The sequence below is a fragment of the Alosa alosa genome, chromosome 7, assembly GCF_017589495.1.
Source record: "Alosa alosa isolate M-15738 ecotype Scorff River chromosome 7, AALO_Geno_1.1, whole genome shotgun sequence".
Classification (NCBI taxonomy): domain Eukaryota; kingdom Metazoa; phylum Chordata; class Actinopteri; order Clupeiformes; family Clupeidae; genus Alosa; species Alosa alosa.
Genome location: NC_063195.1, coordinates 5846361 through 5867611, shown reverse-complemented (window position 1 = coordinate 5867611; position 21251 = coordinate 5846361). Strand labels below are relative to the sequence as shown.

At 39.8% G+C, this 21251-nt stretch overlaps 3 protein-coding genes across 5 annotated transcripts in view; all 3 read right to left on the bottom strand.

Moving 5' to 3' along the window:
- Window positions 1-43: 43 nt before the first annotated feature.
- LOC125297299 (zinc finger protein 227-like) lies at window positions 44-4056 on the bottom strand. 2 transcript variants are annotated; one of them, XM_048247580.1, is made up of 3 exons: window positions 3996-4056; window positions 2972-3302; window positions 44-1782 (listed from the first exon to the last, which is right to left on the bottom strand). In XM_048247580.1, exons 2-3 carry the CDS (start codon window positions 3246-3248, stop codon window positions 263-265), a joined length of 1797 nt encoding a protein of 598 aa, XP_048103537.1. In that variant the 5' UTR covers window positions 3249-3302; window positions 3996-4056; the 3' UTR covers window positions 44-262. The 2 variants fall into 2 exon arrangements, with proteins under 2 accessions (XP_048103537.1, XP_048103538.1); XM_048247581.1 differs by lacking the exon at window positions 3996-4056 and adding an exon at window positions 3464-3496.
- Window positions 4057-4305: 249 nt separating this feature from the next.
- On the bottom strand, window positions 4306-5441 carry LOC125297382 (zinc finger protein 724-like). The gene is given in 2 exon segments (XM_048247738.1): window positions 4306-4601; window positions 4603-5441. Coding segments are annotated over 2 exon segments (930 nt in total). The 3' UTR covers window positions 4306-4510.
- The window catches only part of LOC125297286 (gastrula zinc finger protein XlCGF57.1-like), a 32684-nt gene continuing 16783 nt past the window's right edge, over window positions 5351-21251 (bottom strand). The window contains exons 3-6 of one of the 2 annotated variants that reach the window (XM_048247567.1): window positions 18182-18500; window positions 17669-17800; window positions 7353-7481; window positions 5351-5624 (exon numbers count right to left, since the gene is read on the bottom strand). In XM_048247567.1, the coding sequence (XP_048103524.1) occupies window positions 5470-5624; window positions 7353-7481; window positions 17669-17800; window positions 18182-18500 (735 nt within the window). In that variant the 3' untranslated portion in view covers window positions 5351-5469. Of the gene's footprint in view, window positions 5625-7352; window positions 7482-10682; window positions 12447-17668; window positions 17801-18181; window positions 18501-21251 lie in introns of those variants that run through there. The other variant, XM_048247563.1, reaches the window with a different exon arrangement.

Sequence of the window (21251 nt, the reverse complement as noted above, 5' to 3'; positions counted from 1 at the left end):
CCTTGTGTGATGGACATTTAATACACAGTGGACATTGCACAGTGTCACAGTGGACAGAACAGTACACAGTGCTTCTAATGATCAAGAGGGATTTATTTAACATACACAGTTACAATAAGTTATATACACAACAACAGTAACATAGTGTCTTTTGAAGTAAGTTAATCCATATTCATATTGACTGACCAGCGGTGGAGAGGATGTTTTATTACTTGTGGAAACGGAGCACATGGCTATCGTCATGTGATACAAGCACAACCAATCAGGGGAGGGAACCTGGACTTGATGTTTGAAAATGCGCTAGTGTAGATTTAGGCTCAGTTGCAGGTTGAATTGAGGCCTTTCTAGTGTGAATTAGCTTGTGAGTCTGAAGACTTGAGATTTGTGAAAATCCTTTCCCACACTGAGTGCATACGTGAGGCTTCTTTCCCGTATGTATGAAGATGTGCGCTTTAAGAGTTGAAAGGTGAGCAAAGGCTTTTCCACATGCGGAGCACACATAATGCTCCTCTCTAGTGTGTTTAAGCATGTGGTGTTTGACATCTGCGTGGTTTAGAAAAACTTTTTCACACTGGGTGCATTGATGGGCCTTCTCTCCAGTGTGAGTTTGCGTATGGGTTTTAAAAGTTGAACTTTCTTTAAAACCTCTTCCACAGTGGATACGTTTACGACGCTTCTCTCTAGTGTGAGTCAGAATATGGGCTTGAAGAGTTGACTTTTGTGTAAAAGCTCTTTCACAGTGGATACATATATAAGGCTTCTCGCCAGTGTGAGTTCGCATATGGGTTTTAAGATTATTGGATTGTGAAAATGCTTTTTCACAGTGGATACATTTATGAGGCTTCTCTCCAGTGTGAGTTTGCATATGGATTTTGAGATTTGAGCTTTTGTCAAAAGCTTTTTGACAGTGGATACATTTATGAGGTTTCTCTCCAATGTGAGTTTGCATATGGGTTTTAAAAATTTTGTATTGTTCAAATACTTTTTCACAACAAGAACATTTATATTGGATTTTGCCTTTGTGTAAACGCATGTGGCGTGAAAGACTTGACGTGTGTAAAAAACTTTTTCCACACAGGGAGCATTTATGAGGCTTCTCTACCGTGTGTCTTTCAAGAGGCTTCTCTACCGTGTGTCTTTCAAGAGGCTTCTCTCCTTTGTGTAAACGCATGTGGCGTGAAAGACTTGACGTGTGTGAAAAACCTTTTCCACACTGGGAACATTGATGAAGCTTCTCTCCCGTATGTGTTAGCATGTGGCGTTTAAATGTTAGGAGGTGTGAAAAACCTTTTCCACACAGGGAACATTGATGAAGCTTCTCTCCAGTATGTGTTAACATGTGGCGTTTAAATGTTTGGAGGAGTGCAAAACCTTTTCCACACAGGGAACATTTATGACGCCTCTCTCTCACGAGTCTTTTATGCGGCTTCTCCCCTTTGTGTACAAGCTTATGGCGTGAAAGACTTGATGTGTGTGAAAAACCTTTTCCACACTGGGAACATTCATATAGATTCTGTAACGCATGTTTTAGCAGGTGGTATTTAAGCATTAAGGGGTGTGAAAAACCTTTTCCACACTGGGGACAATTATGGAGCTTCTCTCCAGTGTGTATTTGCTTGTTGACTTCATCATGTGTTTTCTGATGTTTCTTAAGGTTTCTCAAGACTATGAAACTCTTCCTGCAGACGGTGCAGTGGTGCAGCTTTCTTTTGAGTTGCAGGTTGAGTTCATCATTCTGTCCATGGATCTTCTGTTGTGTTCCGTGTGGATATTCTGATGCACCTGTAAGAGTCACCATAGAGACAGAGAGTTAGAATGAGGGAGTTGCAGGTTGATTTCATCATTCTGTCCGTGGATCTTCTGTTGTGTTGTATCTGGATTAAATACAATAAGAAATAAATGCTTTTAAAAAAAAAAGTGCAAAAGTGTTCACCTTCCCTGGTGTCTTTTCTTTCTTTTTTGTAATGCATTATGTATGTATTTTGTACATGTCCTTAAAGGTTTTGTCTTCATTTTGTCTTATTAAGGCATTAAGACCAATTTCCAAAAGAGAAGATAGTCACTTTAGCAGGGATTCACATACTTTTTCAAGACACTGCATCGTGGCATAGGGCAGGGGTTCTTAATTTTTGTGGTTCCAAAATGTTCCGTGGATCCCATCCATCATCATTAGCCTATGTCATGACACTATATTATATAGTGTGATATTAAGAAATTATGATAATAAAAGGGCATTTGGGGTCCAAATCACAAACATCTTTATGGAACAGATGGTAAAGAGTCAGCAAAAGTTAAAGGCATTTTGTTTCTTGTATCAATGTCTGTCGAAATTAATATTAATTTGAAGAAAGATTGAGGACAGAGGTCTTGGGGCCTACTTTGAATGTTGATGAAGGAAAATTATAGTTAGTCTACTTTACCAGTGTTTTTCAACCACTGTGCCAGGGCACACTAGTGTGCCGTGAGAGATCATCAGGTGTGCCTCAGAAAATAACCCAAATGTCACTCACTGGTCTAGAAAAGCAACTGTTGCATCAAAGAATTTATAACCTCATACTCTCATTGATTGTATGATTGCACTATTTGTCGTATGCAGGTATTGTACAACGGGGGCCTCATATCCAGTATTCTCAGAATCATCACATATCCAGTTCATAACAACAATTAAATTAGATATAGTCACCTACAAATGAAACAGAGGGCGCTTGTTTTATTGAGTAGGTCTTGCATAGAAGCCATAATAAGGCCATATCTGTGTATTATTTGCAATTTTAGGCTATGGTATGTTTATTTTTTCTTCACACAGAATGTTAGTGTGCCGTGGAACATTTTCGGTGTCAAAAGTGTGCCGTGGCACAAAAAAGGTCGAAAAACACTGTACTTTACACACAATAACTTTCATGTCACTATATGACAATTAACTAAGATGCACATGTGTGTGTTTTGGCTAGTGGTATTAGAAAGGACTTACTCTCCACCAGAAAATCGGGCTCTTGATCATCGTCCTCTTCAATCTTCACTTCAATCTCCGCTGTAGTCTGTAAAGCGTTGGACTCTGCAAAGTCGGTTTCAGTTCTACGTTGAAACTCTGCAAAGGGATTTTCTTCATCGCGTTGAAATGCAATCGTATGACCACATTCCTCCTCTTTGATATCTTCTTCTTTCACCATCACGTTCAGCAGGTCAACCTGCTGCGTTTCTCTAGCGTTAACGTTACAGCCAGAACTTAACTTAAGTCGGAGATCCATGTTTCCAACGCATCAAGGGAGATCCCATTCAAAGTTTTCTAGGCTAGGCCAGGCCTATGTAGTCAGACAAACATAAAAACAATAGAATGCCTTTCAAGATAATTTCTTCTTATATAAGTAAACAAAACAAAACAACATTAACTGGCAACTGTCGTGCATGCTGTTTGATGGCACAAAACGTAAAGAAATATTAATCCTCGCGGAGTTTTATTTACTTTTCTACAGTCAACGCTGCTGGTACTCCTTCTTTATTGCCATGGCGAATGGCAGCCAGCTATGGTGCATTATCGCCACCCTCTGGACTGGAGTGTAGCTTCGTATAGGCTATATCGGAGCCCGTTTACAGAGCCCTTATTAGACATTCTCTGGCTATGTTATCCAATATCCAGCTCGTCTTCATAAACGTAACATAAGCGTCACATAGTAAGGGGGTCCCTTTATTTGTTGTGAGTAATTAAGGTCAACTTGAGTAGTATTTGGCTTCATTTTGGTATGTCTGTTCTAACGCTTTTTTGGTTTTGTTCTTAGACATATCATCAGTAAGTATGTCTTTGGTATGTGTATGCATAATAATATTTAAGTGCAGTAAATAGCTTTGTGCAAACACCACTATCTGGATTCAGTCATCTGCGTTTCCCTTGCGGTCCCGTGGACAGCTCAGTATGTGTTTGGCTGTGATGAGATAATACGTCTTTTCACTTACCTAGTTGTTGTTGTTAATGTTTGGGGGTGGGACTTAGGTCTTACCTCTCTACCTGGTAAATGTCCTCATCTGTGCTGTGTGTGTCTGGCAGGCCCTGATGAAAACTGTATAGACCCTTTCAAGAGAGTTCCATCATCAGCATCATAGGTGGCCCCACAAGGCTTCCGTTTTAACATTCCATTATGTTATCTTAATGCAGAGGAAGTAGATTGGGAACCAAATAGAACGTTCAAGCATTGTTTTTGTTTTTATTGTTGAAAGGGTCTATAGTTGAAATGCGTTGGCATGTGGCCAATTTTGATCTTTGGCTTTTTTTTAATAGTTATCAGGAATGTTTTCTGTTTTCTCAAAGTTAGCCCTTTTTGAAGAGCAATTGTACCTACACAAGATAACCCATCGCTGTGTTTTATTCAGCAAAAGATAACCCATCACTGTGTTTTATTCAGCAAAAACAATGCACTGATTATAATAAACCAGACAACATAAAATAATAAACACTCTGGACAAACAGCACCTAATGTTTATCCCTCTTGTACATTTGTAAATGTATATTACAGCCCTAGTGTATAAGCATGTGGCTTTCAAGAGTTGACATTTTTGAAAAAGCTTTTCCACACTGGACACATTCATGAGGCTTCTCTCTGGCGTGTTAACATATGGGATTTAAGATGTGGAATTTGTGCAAAAGATTTCCCACACTGGACACATTTATGAGGCTTCCCACCAGTGTGTACAAGCATGTGCCTTTTCAGAGTTGAAATGTGTGAAAAAGCTCTTCCACACTGGACACGTTTGCGAGGCCTCTCTCCGTTGTGTATGAACATGTGGGATTTAAGATGTGCCATCGAATGAAAACCTTTCCCACACTGGGCACATTTATGAGGCGTCTCACCAGTGTGTATTAGCATATGGGATTTAAGTTTTGAAATGTTTAAAAAAGCTTTTCCACACTGTACACATTTGTGAGGCTTCTCTCCTTTGTGTTTTAACATATGAGCTTTAAATTCTGGAATTCGTGAAAAAGCTTTCCCACACTCAGCACATTTATGAGGCTTCTCTCCAGTGTGTGTTAGCATATGGAATTTCAGATTTGAAATTTGTGAAAAAGCTTTTCCACACTGGGCACATGTATGTGGCTTCTCTCCAGTGTGTCTTAGCAGATGTCTATCCAGCGTTGACATATGTGTAAAAGCTTTTCCACAATGGGTACATGTATGCGGCTTCTCTCCAGTGTGTGTTAGCATATGGATTTTCAGAGTTGAAATTTGTGAAAAAGCTTTTCCACACTGGACACATGTATGCGGCTTCTCTCCAGTGTGTGTTAGCATATGGATTTTCAGAGTATAAATTCGTAAAAAAGCTCTCCCACACTCGGCACATTTATGAGGCTTCGCTCCCGTGTGTGTTAGCAGATGTAATTTCAGAGTTGAACTTTGTGGAAAAGCTTTTCCACACTGGGTACATGTGTGCAGCTTTTTGCCAGTTCTCATTCTTATTCTTATCTCATTTTCATTCGCATCAACAGAGTGTGTTTGCAGATGTTTCTAAAGTTCTCTCAGGGCCGTGAAACTCCTCCTGCAGACAGTGGTGCAGCCTTCCTTCGAGTTGCAGGTCGAGTTCATCATGCTGTCCATGGATCTTCTGTTGTGTTGTATCTGGATCATCTGATACCCCTGAAAGAGTTACCATATGCAATGACCGACGTACCACATCAAAAATTCATTATGAAGACACAGTATATTCCACTTAATCATTATTATCATTTGGGGGCAGCGGTGGCCTACTGGTTAGCGTTTCGGACTTGTGACCGAAGGGTTTGCCGGTTCGAACCCTGACCAGTAGGAAGCGGCTGAAGTGCCCTTGAGCAAGGTACGTAACCCCTCATTGCTGATGAAGTAGGCAGCTCACTGCACCGGGATTAGTGTGTGCTTCACCTCACTGTGTGTTCACTGTGTGCTGAGTGTGTTTCACTAATTCACAGATTGGGATAAATGCAGAGACCAAATTTCCCTCACGGGATCAAAAGAGTATATACTGTATACTTATACTTATATTTCTGAATACATTGTGTTGCCTCAGGTCCGCTGCACATCATTTGAAATTTAAGTAGAAATAGGGATCAAAAGAGTATACTTATATTTATCATTATTACCACTGACCAGATTAAGACACAGTATATTCCACTTCAAATAGTTTGAAAACAATCCTTAAAGGAATCTCCGGCCATTTTTCACATAGATTTCCGCATTGTTTCTCGAGGTCCCCAAGAATTGTCGGTATGAAAAAAAAAAGAGACCTAGCTTGAGTTGCTAGTGTCAACAGCTAAAGCAGCCAGGCAGCTACAGCGCTGCAGTCTAGGGGCATGAACGTGGCTTTCTTTTGGAGACGAAGGACTAACAACAGGCAAAATCTCCAAAGAGCTGCATTTACTGACAAAGTAAATGATTTATGGCTCTTCCGAGATTCCCCTATTACACTAGCCTGGGTTTTCCCATGCTGCCTTACGCGCACAATTTTATTCACGCTGCTAGGCAGCCTGGATTCCATGGAGCAAATTTTCGCCTCAGTTAGGGGACCAATCACAGAACGGAGGGAGGTCAGTAAGACGATGACGACACACCGTAGCCGTTATGAGCCACGTACAGACGCATTTGATAGACATTTGTCGCGCCCAATAAACGGCTCTGGGCATTCGTAAACCACGTTTCAAATACGAGAAAATGAATGCCTAGTTCCCAGACCCCATCTCATTTGAGATGAGGGTATGACATTAGCCAGGCGACTCAGTTAGGGGACCAATCACAGAACGGAGGGAGGGCAGCAAGACGATGACAACACACCGAAGCCGTTATGAGCTACGTACAGACGCATTTGATAGACATTCGTAGCGCCCAATAAACGGCTCTGGGCATTCGTAAACCACGTTTCAAATACGAGAAAATTAATGTCTAGTTCCCAGACCCCGTCTCAATGAGATGAGGTCTGACGTTAGCCAGGCTACCATTACACGTTTGTTTACCATCATATTGGCTTTGTAGAGGTTTGTTTACCATCATATTGGCTTCATAGAGGTTTGTTTACCATCATATTGACTTTGTAGAGGTTTGTTTACCATCATATTGGCTTTGTAGAGGTTTGTTTACCATCATATTGACTTCGTAGAGGTTTGTTTACCATCATATTGGCTCCATAGAGGTTTGTTTACCCTCATATTGGCTTTGTAGAGGTTTGTTTACCATCATATTGGCTTCATAGAGGTTTGAAAATAGACCCTAGGTTGTTTTAATTCTGGAATTCCCCTTTAATATAACACCTTTTAAGCCAGTTTGATGGTAAATCAACTTGTAATAGGGGAATATGTGTGTGCGTGTGTATGTGTGTGTGTTTGTGTGGAATCTTACTGGTCTCGATCTGATGTGCATCTCTGTTGGTCAGCATCTGCATCTCCTCCTTCCCTCGTCGTCCTTGTGGTCTACAGCAGTCCACCAGCACCACTGATACCCTCTTCATCTGGGCCAGAGACACGGGGTCTGTGGGGTATGAATGTATGGCAGTGATTGACGTCTCTTAAAAGTAGGGTTGGGTATCGTTTGGGTTTTATTCGATACCAGTGCTAAATCGATACTTTTAAAACAGTGACAGTGCCTGAACTGGTACTTTGTTCTTACAATAAAATGCCTAAACCAATGGTCGAATGCATGAATTGCCTTTTCGAGTGATAAAACAAATTTGACCATGAAATTTAACTATATATTTAGTTTATTATCAATATCTGTAGTTTTATTTCTTCTAGGCATAATTCCAATTGCAGATGACTTTCCATAACATTAAATGACCTGGAACTGACCTGGAATGGGGTAGCCATGGCCCTAGGTTAGCATTTCGGACTTGAAACCGGAGGGTTGCCGGTTCGAACCCTGACCAGTAGGAAGCGGCTGAAGTGCCCTTGAGCAAGGCACCTAACCCCCTCACTGCTCCCCGAGCACCGCTGTTGTTGCAGGCAGCTCACTGCACCGGGATTAGTGTGTGCTTCACCTCACTGTGTGTTCATTGTGTGCTGAGTGTGTTTCACTAATTCACAGATTGGGATAAATGCAGACCAAATTTCCCTCACGGGATCAAAAGAGTATATACTGTATACTTATACTTATATTTCTGAATACATTGTGTTGCCTCAGGTCCGCTGCACATCGTTTGAAATTTAAGTAGAAATAATCAAATGCGTCTTAAAATCAAGTTCTTAAAGTAACTTTCTTTGCTTTCATTCGATTCCCAATGAAGATACACTGGTGAGAATTGCTTTACATTGTTAAAGGAAAATTCCGGTATTTAGCACTTTGAGTCCCTTTTCTGGTTTGTTTTGGATGAACTAGAGTGGTGGACACCGACATTTTGAATTATTAGCGATTCATTTAAAAACAGTTTGACAGCCCTAATTATATTATAATAAATGTGCAGTAAGAAGAATTTAAGCATGGCTGCATGTGCATAGTCCTAACAGCTGTTTTGAGTTAAGGTTATGTTTAGCCTAATTGAATAACTTGATGATGGAGAAAACAAACCATTTTGTGGAATGATGCATCATCATAGGAAATTTGAAACAATGTGACTACAAAAACAGTCTCTGGTAGTTTCTACGTTTATAAGTTATACGTTGATAATGACCTGCAGCCTGCTCAACACAGTTTTTAACCATTTTTTTGTTGATATTTGATTTAGTTTTTATAGTATATTTAGTATTTAGTATAGTATCATGTTTATCTTCTACTGTCTCTAGTGCACAGTGGAGTTTTCTTATATGTGTATTACTTTTTCTGCTGTAAGTGCATGTTGTGTGTGATGTCTGTATGCTACCGAGACCTTGAAATTCCCCTTGGGGATCAATAAACTATCTATCTGTCTATCTCTATCTCTTTAACCACCTGGAAGAGGCAAAGAATATTGTATGACTACTATTTATTGATTTTTCATCAGCTTTTAATTGCATTCAACCCCATATTTTAGCAGACAGACTTTTAAAGACACACAACATCAACCCTGGGCTAATAGCTTGGTTAGTTAACTTTTTAACCTCCAGATCCCAAAGGGTTAAAGTTAACAGTGTTTTATCTGGCAATCTTTTATCTTCTACTAGCTCCACCCAAAAATGTGTCCTCTCCCTTCTCCTCTTTGTTTTATACACAAATGATGGAAAACAGGTTTTTAAGCTTGCAGAATAACACTGTGATTGACCATGGACCAATAGTGAAGGATTTTAATGATTGGTGTAAGCGCTCCTTTTTAAACATAAATGGGGCAAAGACTAAGGAACTAATTATTGATTTTAGGAAGCAATGTCCTCCTCTTCCCCCCCCACTATCATTGATGGTCAACCAGTTGAGATAGTACAAGAGTATAACTACCTTGGCATAACTATTGATAGCAAGCTATTTTTTGATTCATATACTGATGCGGTTTGTGCCAAAGCCCATCAGAGCATGTACTTTTATCGCAAACTGAGGAATTTTAACATTGACCCCACTTATATGAGAATGTTCTATTCCTGTTTTATTGAATGTTTTAACCTTCTGTTTTATCTGGTTTGGTTCCCTGTCCATGAAAAAAAAAAAAAAAACAATCGACTTATAATTATATGTATTGTTGTGTGCCTTGTCCTTATATCTGTCTGCTGGCTGTGCAATTAATTGCCCCTCGGGGACAATAAAGTTACCTTGATATTGACTTCAATCATGAGTTGTATAGGCTACACCTCCCATAAAAGTTGAAGTAAAGTTTTGAAGTAAAAAACAAACAAACAAAAATCAAAACAAAACAAAAAAAAAAATCACAAATCATATTTTGGTGATTTAACATACTCACAATGAAACAAGATCAAGAAAATTAACCTTGATTAGCAGCAAATTTATTCAGAGAAACAATCAGACAATAATGTGGAACGTGTGGTAAACCTCACTCCCCGACCCCTCAAGAGTGGCCTGAGAGTTAGTAGCCTGGGTCTCCCAATCCGAGGTTCTGCTGTTCGCAGGTTCTGCCTGGGTCTCCCAATCCAAGGTTCTGCTGTTCGCGGGTTCGAGTCTAGGCGTGTCCAGGGTCAAAAAGCTTTTTCACACTGGTCACATTTACGAGGCTTCTCATGTGTGTACTAGCATGTGGCGTTTAAGACCTGAGATGTTATCAAAGGCTTTGCAACACTGATCACAAACATGAGGCTTCTCTCCAGTGTGAGTTAGCATATGGGTCCTAAGATTTGACATTTGTTTAAAGGATTTTCTACACTGGGCACATTGATGATGCTTCTCTCCATTGAAAGTTCGCAAGTGGATATTAGATATGCCATTGGTCACATTTATGAGGTTTTCAAGTGTACATAATTACAAAATGAGGCACCAATATCCATTGTTATTCAATGTTTTTAACATCATTTGCATTGGCACCGATGCCATATTAGAACCTAGCCTGGAGATTCCAGACCCTGGTAATCTAGAAAGATTAAGGGTCTGGCCACGAACAATGTAATGGCCCAACTCGACGGGCGGCAACAACCATGCATTTAAAAATCTCACTGCACGCAATTGGATAACACTAGACCATGTTTACTCTGAATGATTTAGGACTTCGACACAATCGGATAACACTACGACCAATGTGTACTGTCCTCCAACGTTGCAGCGCTGTCTTCATCAGTTTAGCTGGTTCCCCAGAATGTTGGGGTAAAAGTAACGTGCATCATTGCCAGAGTGTCTCGCAGAGACAATTCCATTGTGCTCTCGTGAGAACTCTGAATTTCCAGGGTAATTAGAACCAGGATTAGAAACGCAATTCATGAGGTTTCTCTCCCGTATGTGTAAGCATATGGGATCTAAGAGTTGAAGCAAATAGAAAACAATTTCCACACGGGGCACATTTATGACCTGTCTCTTCAGTGTGTCTTAGCATGTGGTGTTTAAGAGTTGTGGTCAATTCAAATGCTTTTCCACACTAGGCACATTTATGAGGCTTTTCTCCAGTGTGTGTTCGCATATGGCGTTTAAGAGTTGATGTTTGATAAAAACCTTTTCCACACTGGGCACATTGATGAGGCTTCTCTCCAGAGTGAGAAAGCATATGGGTCTTGAGACTTGACATGTGTGTAAATGCTTTTTCACACTGGGCACATTGATGAGGCTTCTCTCCAGTGTGAGTTACCATATGGCTTTTAAGAGTTGATATTTGATAAAAACCTTTTCCACACTGGGCACATATATGAGGCTTCTCTCCAGTGTGAGTAAGCATATGGATTTTAAGAGTTGATGTTTGACAAAAACCTTTTCCACACTGGGCACATTGATGAGCCTTCTCTCCAGTGTGAGTAAGCATATGGCGTTTAAGAGTTGACGTTTGATAAAAACCTTTTCCACACTGGGCACATTGATGAGGCTTCTCTCCAGTGTGTGTTCGCATATGGCGTTTAAGAGTTGATATTTGATAAAAACATTTTCCACATTGGGCACATTGATGAGCCTTCTCTCCAGTGTGAGTAAGCATATGGCTTTTAAGAGCTGATGGTCGATAAAAACCTTTTCCACACTGGGCACATTGATGAGCCTTCTCTCCAGTGTGTGTAAACATATGGGTCCTAAGACTTGACATTTCTGTAAATGCTTTTCCACATTGGGCACATTGATGAGGCTTTTCTCCAGTGTGAGTAAGCATATGGCTTTTAAGAGCTGATGTTTGATAAAAAGCTTTTCCACACTGGGCACATATATGAGCCCTCTCTCCAGTGTGAGTAATCATATGGATTTTAAGAGTTGACATTTGTGTAAATGCTTTTCCACACTGGGCACATTGATGAGGCTTCTCTCCAGTGTGAGTAAGCATATGGATTTTAAGAGTTGATGTTTGATAAAAACCTTTTCCACACTGGGCACATTGATGAGCCTTCTCTCCAGTGTGTGTTCGCATGTGGTTTTTAAGAGATGATGTTTCATAAAAACCTTTTCCACACTGGGCACATTGATGAGCCTTCTCTCCAGTGTGAATATGCATGTGACGGTTAAGCTTTGACATTTGTTTAAATGCTTTTCCACACTGGGCACATTGATGAGGCTTCTCTCCAGTGTGAGTAAGCATATGGATTTTAAGAGTTGTGGCCCTTTTAAATGCTTTTCCACACTGGGCACATTTATGAGGCTTTTCTCCAGTGTGAATAAGTATATGGTTTTTAAGAGATGACATTTGTGAAAAAGCTTTTCCACACTGGGCACATACATGAGTCTTCTTTCCATTGTGAGTCAGCATATGAGTTTTAAGACCTGAAATGTACGTAAACATCTTTCCACAGTGTTCTTTGCCAGTGTTCTGACTAACGACACAAAAGTGCCTTTTCTGGTGTTTCTTGAGTTCTTTCAGGGCTGTGAAACTCTTCCTGCAGACTGCACAGTGGTACAGTCCTTCTAGGAGATGCAGGTTGAGTTCATCATTCTGTTGTGTTCCGTGTGGATATTTTGATGCACCTGTAAGAGTTACCATAGAGACTTAGAATTAGAATGAGGCATAAGCACTTAAGGCAAAGATCTTAGATTACTAACAAGATAGAGCAACGTAATTTGTTTCTATGGGAGCAAAACGGCACAATTGTTTTCACAGTCGGCGACTAAATTTCCAAAGTCAGACAGAAATCATGTGAGTTGTACTGGAATCGTGGCGCGCTCCCGTCAACTAGATCGTTAAGTGTAAGGTGCAAATCTTAGCAGTTCTAAGTCAGTCAGAGTTAGGGCTGGGACAACGCGTCGACGTAATCGATGAAATCGACGCAAAAAATACGTCGACGCAAAATATGAGCGTCGATTCGTCAAGCATAACGTGTGCTGCTAAATATTTTTAATCTTACACCTTCATTGTTTTCCATACGTTGACTAATCTGTGGCTGGGCACCACGAAATCAAAACCGGCCACCACACGTGGATGTTCTATGTTGTAGGCCTACTATTTAAATTAAAGATAAGATAAAATAATTTCATTGAGCTGCACTTTTTACTCACACAGCCTTTCCTCGCCCCGCCCGCTCTCTCTTGTAACGAGCCCGCTGCTGCTCCTCCTCTGCATGTGCATTTAACAAAATATTCACGATTGTTGAAGGATTGTTGTTGCCACATAGAAGCACTGCATAGAACACAGTGGGCTAAATTGCTATTAAATCCGCTTAGCATCGTGACCATGCTGCGCAAATTTGTTCAAAACTGCTGCATTAAAGTTAAACTCTGCTAAGGTCTTATCACAACATAGTACATTGAGGAGACTAAACTAAGTTAAGTTACAGTATACAATCAAGCAGTATCTCAAAGCTAACGTTATAATACTGTTTGGATGTCAAGTTTAGCATGCTTACTTGCAGCTGCTTGTATTCGTTATTCATGCAGGGCTCATTTTATTGACTCTGAATGTTTGCAAAATCCCGATGTAAATGGAAAAGTGTTTTCCAAGACTCAAAAGTGCTTGTCCAAAGGAGAAGTACGAACCGTTATTTGAACTAACTACTTATGAATTGCATCCACACATCAGCAGCCTTTTAACTGTGTTAATGTTAATTGCAAGGATTCCCACACGTCTTAAAATGACAGGCACTCAATTACACATACACTACTGAACTTTATTGAATGCTACCTCTGACTAAGAATGCATTACTTTGCACTTGTATAGTCTTTATTTTGTAATCTTAAAAGCAATAAACGTATATTGCAATGTTAAAGAATTCATGTTTTTTCATTCAGATATGTAAATAAACATGTATAAGTTGCTATTAGTGAATTAATGGGGAGATAATCGATAATCGAATCGAAATCGAATCGGACTGAAAAAATGAATCGTTAGATTAATCGATGCATCGAAAAAATAATTGCTAGATTAATCGTTTAAAAAATAATAGTTTATCCCAGCCCTAGTCAGAGTCAGTCCTTTTCTAGTTTTGCCGTTACGACAATATCAAACATGTTTGATATTATCACAAGTCTCTCTAGTCGTGGCTCATGCAAATAGTGACGTGAACTATAAAAACCAATAGTGACCTCTCTCCAACACCAAACAGGAATTGGGCAAAGTAGGCGACAGCTGTAGCCTATATGATTATTTGTTATTTTTATAATATTTGTCATTTCTTATACATATTTAGTCGGCTCTTCCACGTGACAGAACAACTATCTGTTAGGGATGAAACAATGCTGCAGAAACACGAAAATACGACTTGAAATTGCACTGTGCCTATTTACAAGGGCATTGTTCCCACCTATTCTGGGGCCTACCATCAAATGTTGGACCTCTATAGAAAGCTGAGAACCTCTAGTTTCTGTAGGAAACAGTCACAGTAAATGTGTGATGTACTCACAAAGAGTTGGGCTAGAATATAGTTTTTTCTTTCTGCCGGATTACAAGCATCTCTGAACTGACCACATTTCAGCCCTCTAGGTCTCTTGATATCCCTTAGAAACACAACTGAGCCCCCAGCACCAGGTCTTGTGAAGTTGTGTGCAAAAGTAGATCAATATAGAATGAAAATATGAGTGCTTTAGACTATTATTTGCCAAGGTATGCCCATGCGTTTTGTAAAATGCCTATGGATACTCCCCATAGGACTTTTTGTTATCCAAAATGCATACTGACAATCAAATGCTTACTGCACATGAACCCCTTTGTGTAGAAGCATAATCCTGGTCTCAAATGAAAGGCAACACTTTGAGGTTATATGCTTGTATTTGGATTATACTTCAGGGGTTCTGATATGGAATGACTACAGTCATTGATATGGAAATATGGAATGATAAATGAAAATGTCTCTATTTTTGCATTTACTTTGTTGGTTCAATGAGTGTGTATAAGATAGACTATACATCTGTACAACTAATATTGGATAACACAACATGAAGATTCAATTTCTATGGATTCTTGTGAATATTTCAGTACCCAATATGTTGCATCTACTTATTGTGCTGCAGCTACACTGCAGCCAGAAATCAGGGTAGCACCAAAAGCGGAAGGGGGGGAGGGGGGCATTTTGGATCAAATTTAATTGAGACATAATAAGATTCATCTGAGAATGTAAAGCACTATACAGATTGTACATGAAAAAAGTTGTCATTTTTGGATTCCCAAGAGTCAAAGCTTTGAAATGGTGTATAACATTACTATGCTACATAGCAATATGGTGCATACAATTGATTTAGAATGTTGGGGAGGTGGGGAGGGGGGTAACCGTCCGGCCGGCGGGACACGGAAAGTTATGTGGTTTTAAGTCTCACAAAGCAAAATCCATAAGGAAAAATCCCAAATTCTTTTACTGCCTATGGAAAAATAACGGTTTAGTAACGCAGTAACGCAGGCTGCTTGCAGGAAAGTAAAAGTAATGTAATTACTGTTTTTTACAATTGTAATCCCTTACTTACTAGTTATTTGAAAAAAGTAATTGGATTACAGTAAAGCATTACTTCTAACGTGTTACTGCCCATTACTGATTATAAGTAATGAAATTCCTCGTGCTCAGCTCAACTGTAAAGAATAAATTAAAAGTTGTAATTAAAAAACTATATAGTGTGTGTGTGTGGTGATGAAATGGTATGTGTGTGTCCGTGCGTGTCTGTTGGAGTAACAGGTTGGGTGGATATCAGAGGACACGGCTCCAGACTGCGACCAAATGGTTGCATTTTGCGACCCAAAAATTTGAGAGTATGCGACTGAATTTTACATCCAGTCGCACATGTGTGACCAGTACATTTGTCCCTTTTTTTTACATGTTACACGTGGAAGGGGCGCGCCAATGAATCTGGAATCTGTGGCAGGCCAAGATGATGTAACGTGCGTTGTTCACGTTTTTACTGAGAGGGAGGGGGAGAGGTTAGGAGAGATAGCGACACAAAACTGCAAAGTAAGCGTTGCCGCTTAAAAAAATGATGACGGTGAAATACTTGATATTTGCGATATACCACTTTAATGTATCTCACGTACAGCAAACTGCAATGTATCAAGTATATTCGGTATATCGCCCAGCCCTATATGCCTCCCAACACCAATCAAGCGCACCTTCCCTCTGTTATTTTCATAACCACCAGCTGCCACTGGTACAATGTATGTATTTATATTTACATTTACATGTTAATGAGTTGGAAGAATTGTAATTTTTTGTTTGCTTGTTTTGTTTTTTTTTTTGATTTGTTGCCACCCCCATCTATGGTAGCTGTCCTGTGTAAATGTAATTAATTGGTTATGGTTATGTTAATACATTACTTAATGCTAGGGGTGGGCGATATGGACAAAAAATAATATCTCAATATTTTTTGTGATTTTGACGATAACGATAATTAGTCGATATCCTTTAAAAAAAAATGTTTTGTTAAAGTCTGAGTTACTTTACCGCTAATTATTTATGAATAGCATCATTACAATAATAATCAATAACCTAACCTGTGACTTTTTAACCAAATCAACCAATGCATTCACTCTATGACACATTTCCAATTCTGCCCCCACTTGGGTGTGTGGCAATGACATGGTCTAGCCAGCTACATTAGAGAAGATGAATAGGCCTAACAGTTTCCCAAGAGAAAGTCTGAGGCTGAAGTTCCTTTCAAACCTTTACATAGGATTCACTGTAAAACTAAGCAGACCAACAGAGTACATATCAGACAATATATACGATATATATCGCCCACCCCTACTTAATGCATGTTAATGTCTCATTGTTTCTCAGAATATCACCAAATGATGACTTCTATTCTGTTCAATCAATCAAGCACACCTTCCTTCTTCCGTTATTTTTATAACCACCAACCTCCATTGGTGCATGTTAGCCAACAGTAAATGCAAATTTGTTTTTCTAAGTTTATTAGCATAGGCTACCAGTTTTGACTGATGTTGTTCAGACACCGGTCTACCTCAAAACAGAGGTAAAAAGTAGCCTATTTTTCAGCCTCTCCTATGTCAAAAACTCGAAATCCAAATTTGCCAACAGGTTTGTTTTTGAATTGAGGCTGTCACCATTTAAGGGCAACTCCACGCAAAACTGTCATATCCACAACGTCAAATAAATACCATGGCACTGTGTTGGCTTTATGGATGTGACCGTTTTGCACGGAATTGCACTTAAAAGTGAGCGCAGGTTTGTCTTTATATTTTTTCATATGTGAGAAAGATTTCTCACATGCAAGTGGAACCGAACAGGGTTAACACAGCAATAGCCTACTAACTCGTTGCAGAATACAGATATCAGAATCAGTCTTCGGATGGAAACTTTCCCATTTCAGCCTTGTGTTCGCGCTCGCAAGCTGTGTTCGCTGACGTTTCCTTTTTGACATGTTCCTTATCTAGCCTACAGCAGGCGCACACATCAACAATAACAATTAAAGTGTTCTCGTTGACTGAAATGTAGGGAGTTTGATATTGACATGGCAACGAACCGCGAATGTAACAATATTGAGCAGCTACGGTTACGGAGTCAAGTGAGGTGGAAAGTTATATAGGCTAAATTACTCAGATTTATTACATTTGGAAAATGAACAAACTAAAATAGAATACATTTGAATTAAATACTCATTAATTAATTTCAAAAGTTGAGCCACATCAGAGGGATCAAAGAGCCATGGGTTGCCGACCCCTGATGTAGACGTAGCCTTAGGGAGAATGTGTGTGTGTGTGTGTGTGTGTGTGTGTGTGTGTGTGTGTGTGTGTGTGTGTTTGTGTGGAATCTTACTGGTCTCGATCTGATGTGCATCTCTGTTGGTCAGCATCTGCATCTCCTCCTCCTTCCCTCGTCGTCCTTGTGGTCTACAGCAGTCCACCAGCACCACTGATACCCTCTTCATCTGGGCCAGAGACACGGGGTCTGTAGGGAACAGGTCAGTTTAGGAGCTGTGGACTCCAGTGCAAATGTTGGAGCACAGACCGTGTTCAATTGTGACGGCATCGACACATTTCAGCCTATAGCCTTAGGGGGAGAGAGAGAGAGAGTGTGTGTGTGTGTGTGTGTGTGTGTGTGGGCCAAAGACACAGGGTCTGTAGGAAACAGGTCGGTTTAAGACTCCAGTGGGTTTTCTAACTTTTTCTATCATTCTAACATTCAAGTCCCACCTGACCCCATCAACCTGGCTAAATGGTAGTAAATCCATTCTAATGGATCCAATGGTAGACTACTACATATCTGCAAACTGACAACATTTTATTTAATGAACTCTTAGTGTATCAGTGTGTAGTTCCTAAGTCCTACCTCCCTGAAGAGAATCGTCTTGGTATTCTTCATCATCCTCTTGGTCGTCTACTTCATCCTCATTGTCTTCTAATTTCACTTCAAACTTCACTGTTGTCTGTGATGCTTCATTAGAGCCAAGAGACTCAGTTTTACATAACAGCTCAGTGAGCGGCTTCTCCTCCTCGTCGTCTTGACATGTGATCATGTGATCATATTGCTCTACTTTAATATCCTCTACTTTTGGTGTTGGCAGCTGGAATGCTTCATGACCGTCAGAGCTTACCGACAGCCCAAGATCCATAGCAATGGTCCGAGGATCCTGTCCGGAGATTCTTGTCTGTATTCATAGAGGAAAGGAGGAAAACAGGGCCAACAGGCTGGTGTTATTTTAACGCCTTTCAAACTCACATTACCTCCTCGGGTACCTGAAAAACAGAGCATGAACATAGCAAGAAGAGGGTACAATATTTATCATCCGTTTAACAACATCATCACACGCACACACGGCTTGTTATTAATGCATTATCATACCGGATATGTAACCATCTCACCTCTTGTAACATTCGCCTCGGGTGGCTTTAAACACCATGTCCTATTCTCTACACCTGACTCTAAACGTATGCATTTGTCATGTATACAGACCTTACTGTCCTATATCTGACCCTAGGCAGATGGGTCAGGCCCTTTCTCCATTCAGTGTAATCTCAATAGATGCTAACCAAACTTTGTTTGCAAAACAAACTTTAGTTTTTTTTTTGTGTGGAATCTTTAGATCTTCTTCGGTACCATTTAAGGTGGCTGGTAAATTAAGATTAAGGAGAACTACTGCCACCACCTAGACTGAAGTGGGACTACAGGAGCCTTGAATTCGCTTTCAGACTGTAACGAATGGGATTATTTTGCAACATTTCCACTCCAGTCTGTTATCAATTGCAACTGCGTGTTCCACTGTAGCCTACTATTTGAAGAGTTTGGTTCCATCTCCGCTTTTAAAAACGATGACATGTTTCCCAAAAGCATAGTTGCTAACTAAGTTTGTTGGTTGCAATGCAATTTCCCATTGCCAACCAACTAAGTTGCTAACAGGTTAGCAACTATGGTTTTGGGAAACGCACCCCTGAGCGATGGAAGGCAACGCTCACTACACAAACTAGCTTGACGTGGAGAGTGAGGAAATTAATTAATCACTGCCATATCACACTTGGGAAATGGGGATCATTAGGGGAGTACATTGAATGATCCGATCGTTGGAAATGTGTCCAGGACACCGAGGAACTCTGTGCGTTAGCAGTCTGTCTTTTCCCTGATGCTGAAGTGCTGCTGTTGAAAGATTTTTGAGTAGGCTACTGCCGGTAGTTAATACTATCGTAAGATTTATGAGTAGGCTAATACTAAGATATAAAAAGCAAAGCTTACCTCAAACCAATTCCATTACTCTATATTCCTTCATTCAGGGTAATCTCCCTCAACGACGAACAAAACTTTGTTTTTGTTGTGAAATTCCCCTATTTCAGAGCAGCCTAGGCTACTGGATATTCAGATCTTCTTTTCTACCATTTAATGGCGACTGGTAAACCAAGATTAAGGTGTACTACTTCCACCACCTGGGCTGGAGTGGGACTACAGAAGCCTTGAGTTCGCTATTCTTGCTTTTAGACTGTAACAGAGAATGTCTAAAAAGGGGAGAACAGTTCCTTCTCTGGTTCCACGTGAGGGCGCACGCGGGCGATTGCAGAATGAATGGAGGTCTATGGAGCTGTCCCTACCTTTTACTGTCTATGAGCTGCCCCCCTCAAAATCCACTTCGAGATATAATTTTTTGTCTAGAAATTTGAATGTTGCATTCAAAAGGGAAGCCAAAGAAAATGCACACTGCTTAGTAGCCTATAATCCATGTTGAATTTGCAAAAATTACAAACAAATCTGAGATTTCTCAACGACAATGAGGTGAAAGAGACACATTTAGCCGTCTCGCTCCATAGACTCCCATTGTTTTTGAATTAATTTCTTAGTTAAAAGTAAAGTTGTCGTTTCAAGAAAATATTTGCACAACAGTATACAGATCTGACAAACTGTTATGTACCAGTATTCCTACCATCATCTTGTTTAACAAGATGATGGTAGGAATACTGGTACATAACAGTTTCAATCGCTAACAAGCACTTACCCATACTTCAGATACCTTTTCTAAACTCTTAACACAGACTCACACCTACAGAACACAACTAGCCAAATGGATAATTTTCTTCTCAAAAACACATTCTGTTAAATATACATTAACTCTTCATTTCAACACAGAACACATATTTCTCTGCACACAAAAACTTTACCAAAACACTGGAAATCTGACTTAAAATGAAATTATTCTGTCAAAGAATAAGACTTGTTTTCACTTCACTTCACTTCACAAGGAACATGCATTCAATCAAAGTACACCAGGTTTCAAAATACTGGCTATTGTTGACATTACAACAACTGCATAGACTTTTATGTTTCAGTTTTACAGGTATTTGCATGCAAAAGATGCTCTATCCACAGTTTTTACACTAAATTTCTTGGTTGGAAACTGTATGTCCACATGTAATGTTCACATTCAAAAGCATTCCAGTAAAAAGCAAATCAGTTTTTTCCCCTTTATTGTTTACTATAGGAGATAGGCTACAGTAGAAATACTGTTTACAGTATGATAGAACAGAAAAGGTTTTACAGTATTGCTTACAGTAAATAAAATATCCATGAAACACACAAGTGCATTCTGAACAACAACTGAAAAACAACAGCAAAAAGCCCAGATAAAAAGGGGGGAAACTAAAAAAAGCACAAAATTACTGTATCTAATCTCTGCGATCTTCAGAGTTAGGCCACATGTTTTCAGCAACATTGCATCTGATATTATCCAAGGCGATGCACCGGAGATAAAACCATTTGGTAGCAGATGCAGAGCAGAAGCAGAGGTTTTGATAGTGTATCTAAGGTTTGGAATATTGTGTTTGCTATTGTGGGATGTTGTGTGTTGACATACGTAAATACTACAAAAACAATCCATACTGTAGTTTTTTTGGGAGGTATAGGTTGTCTGTTAAAAAAA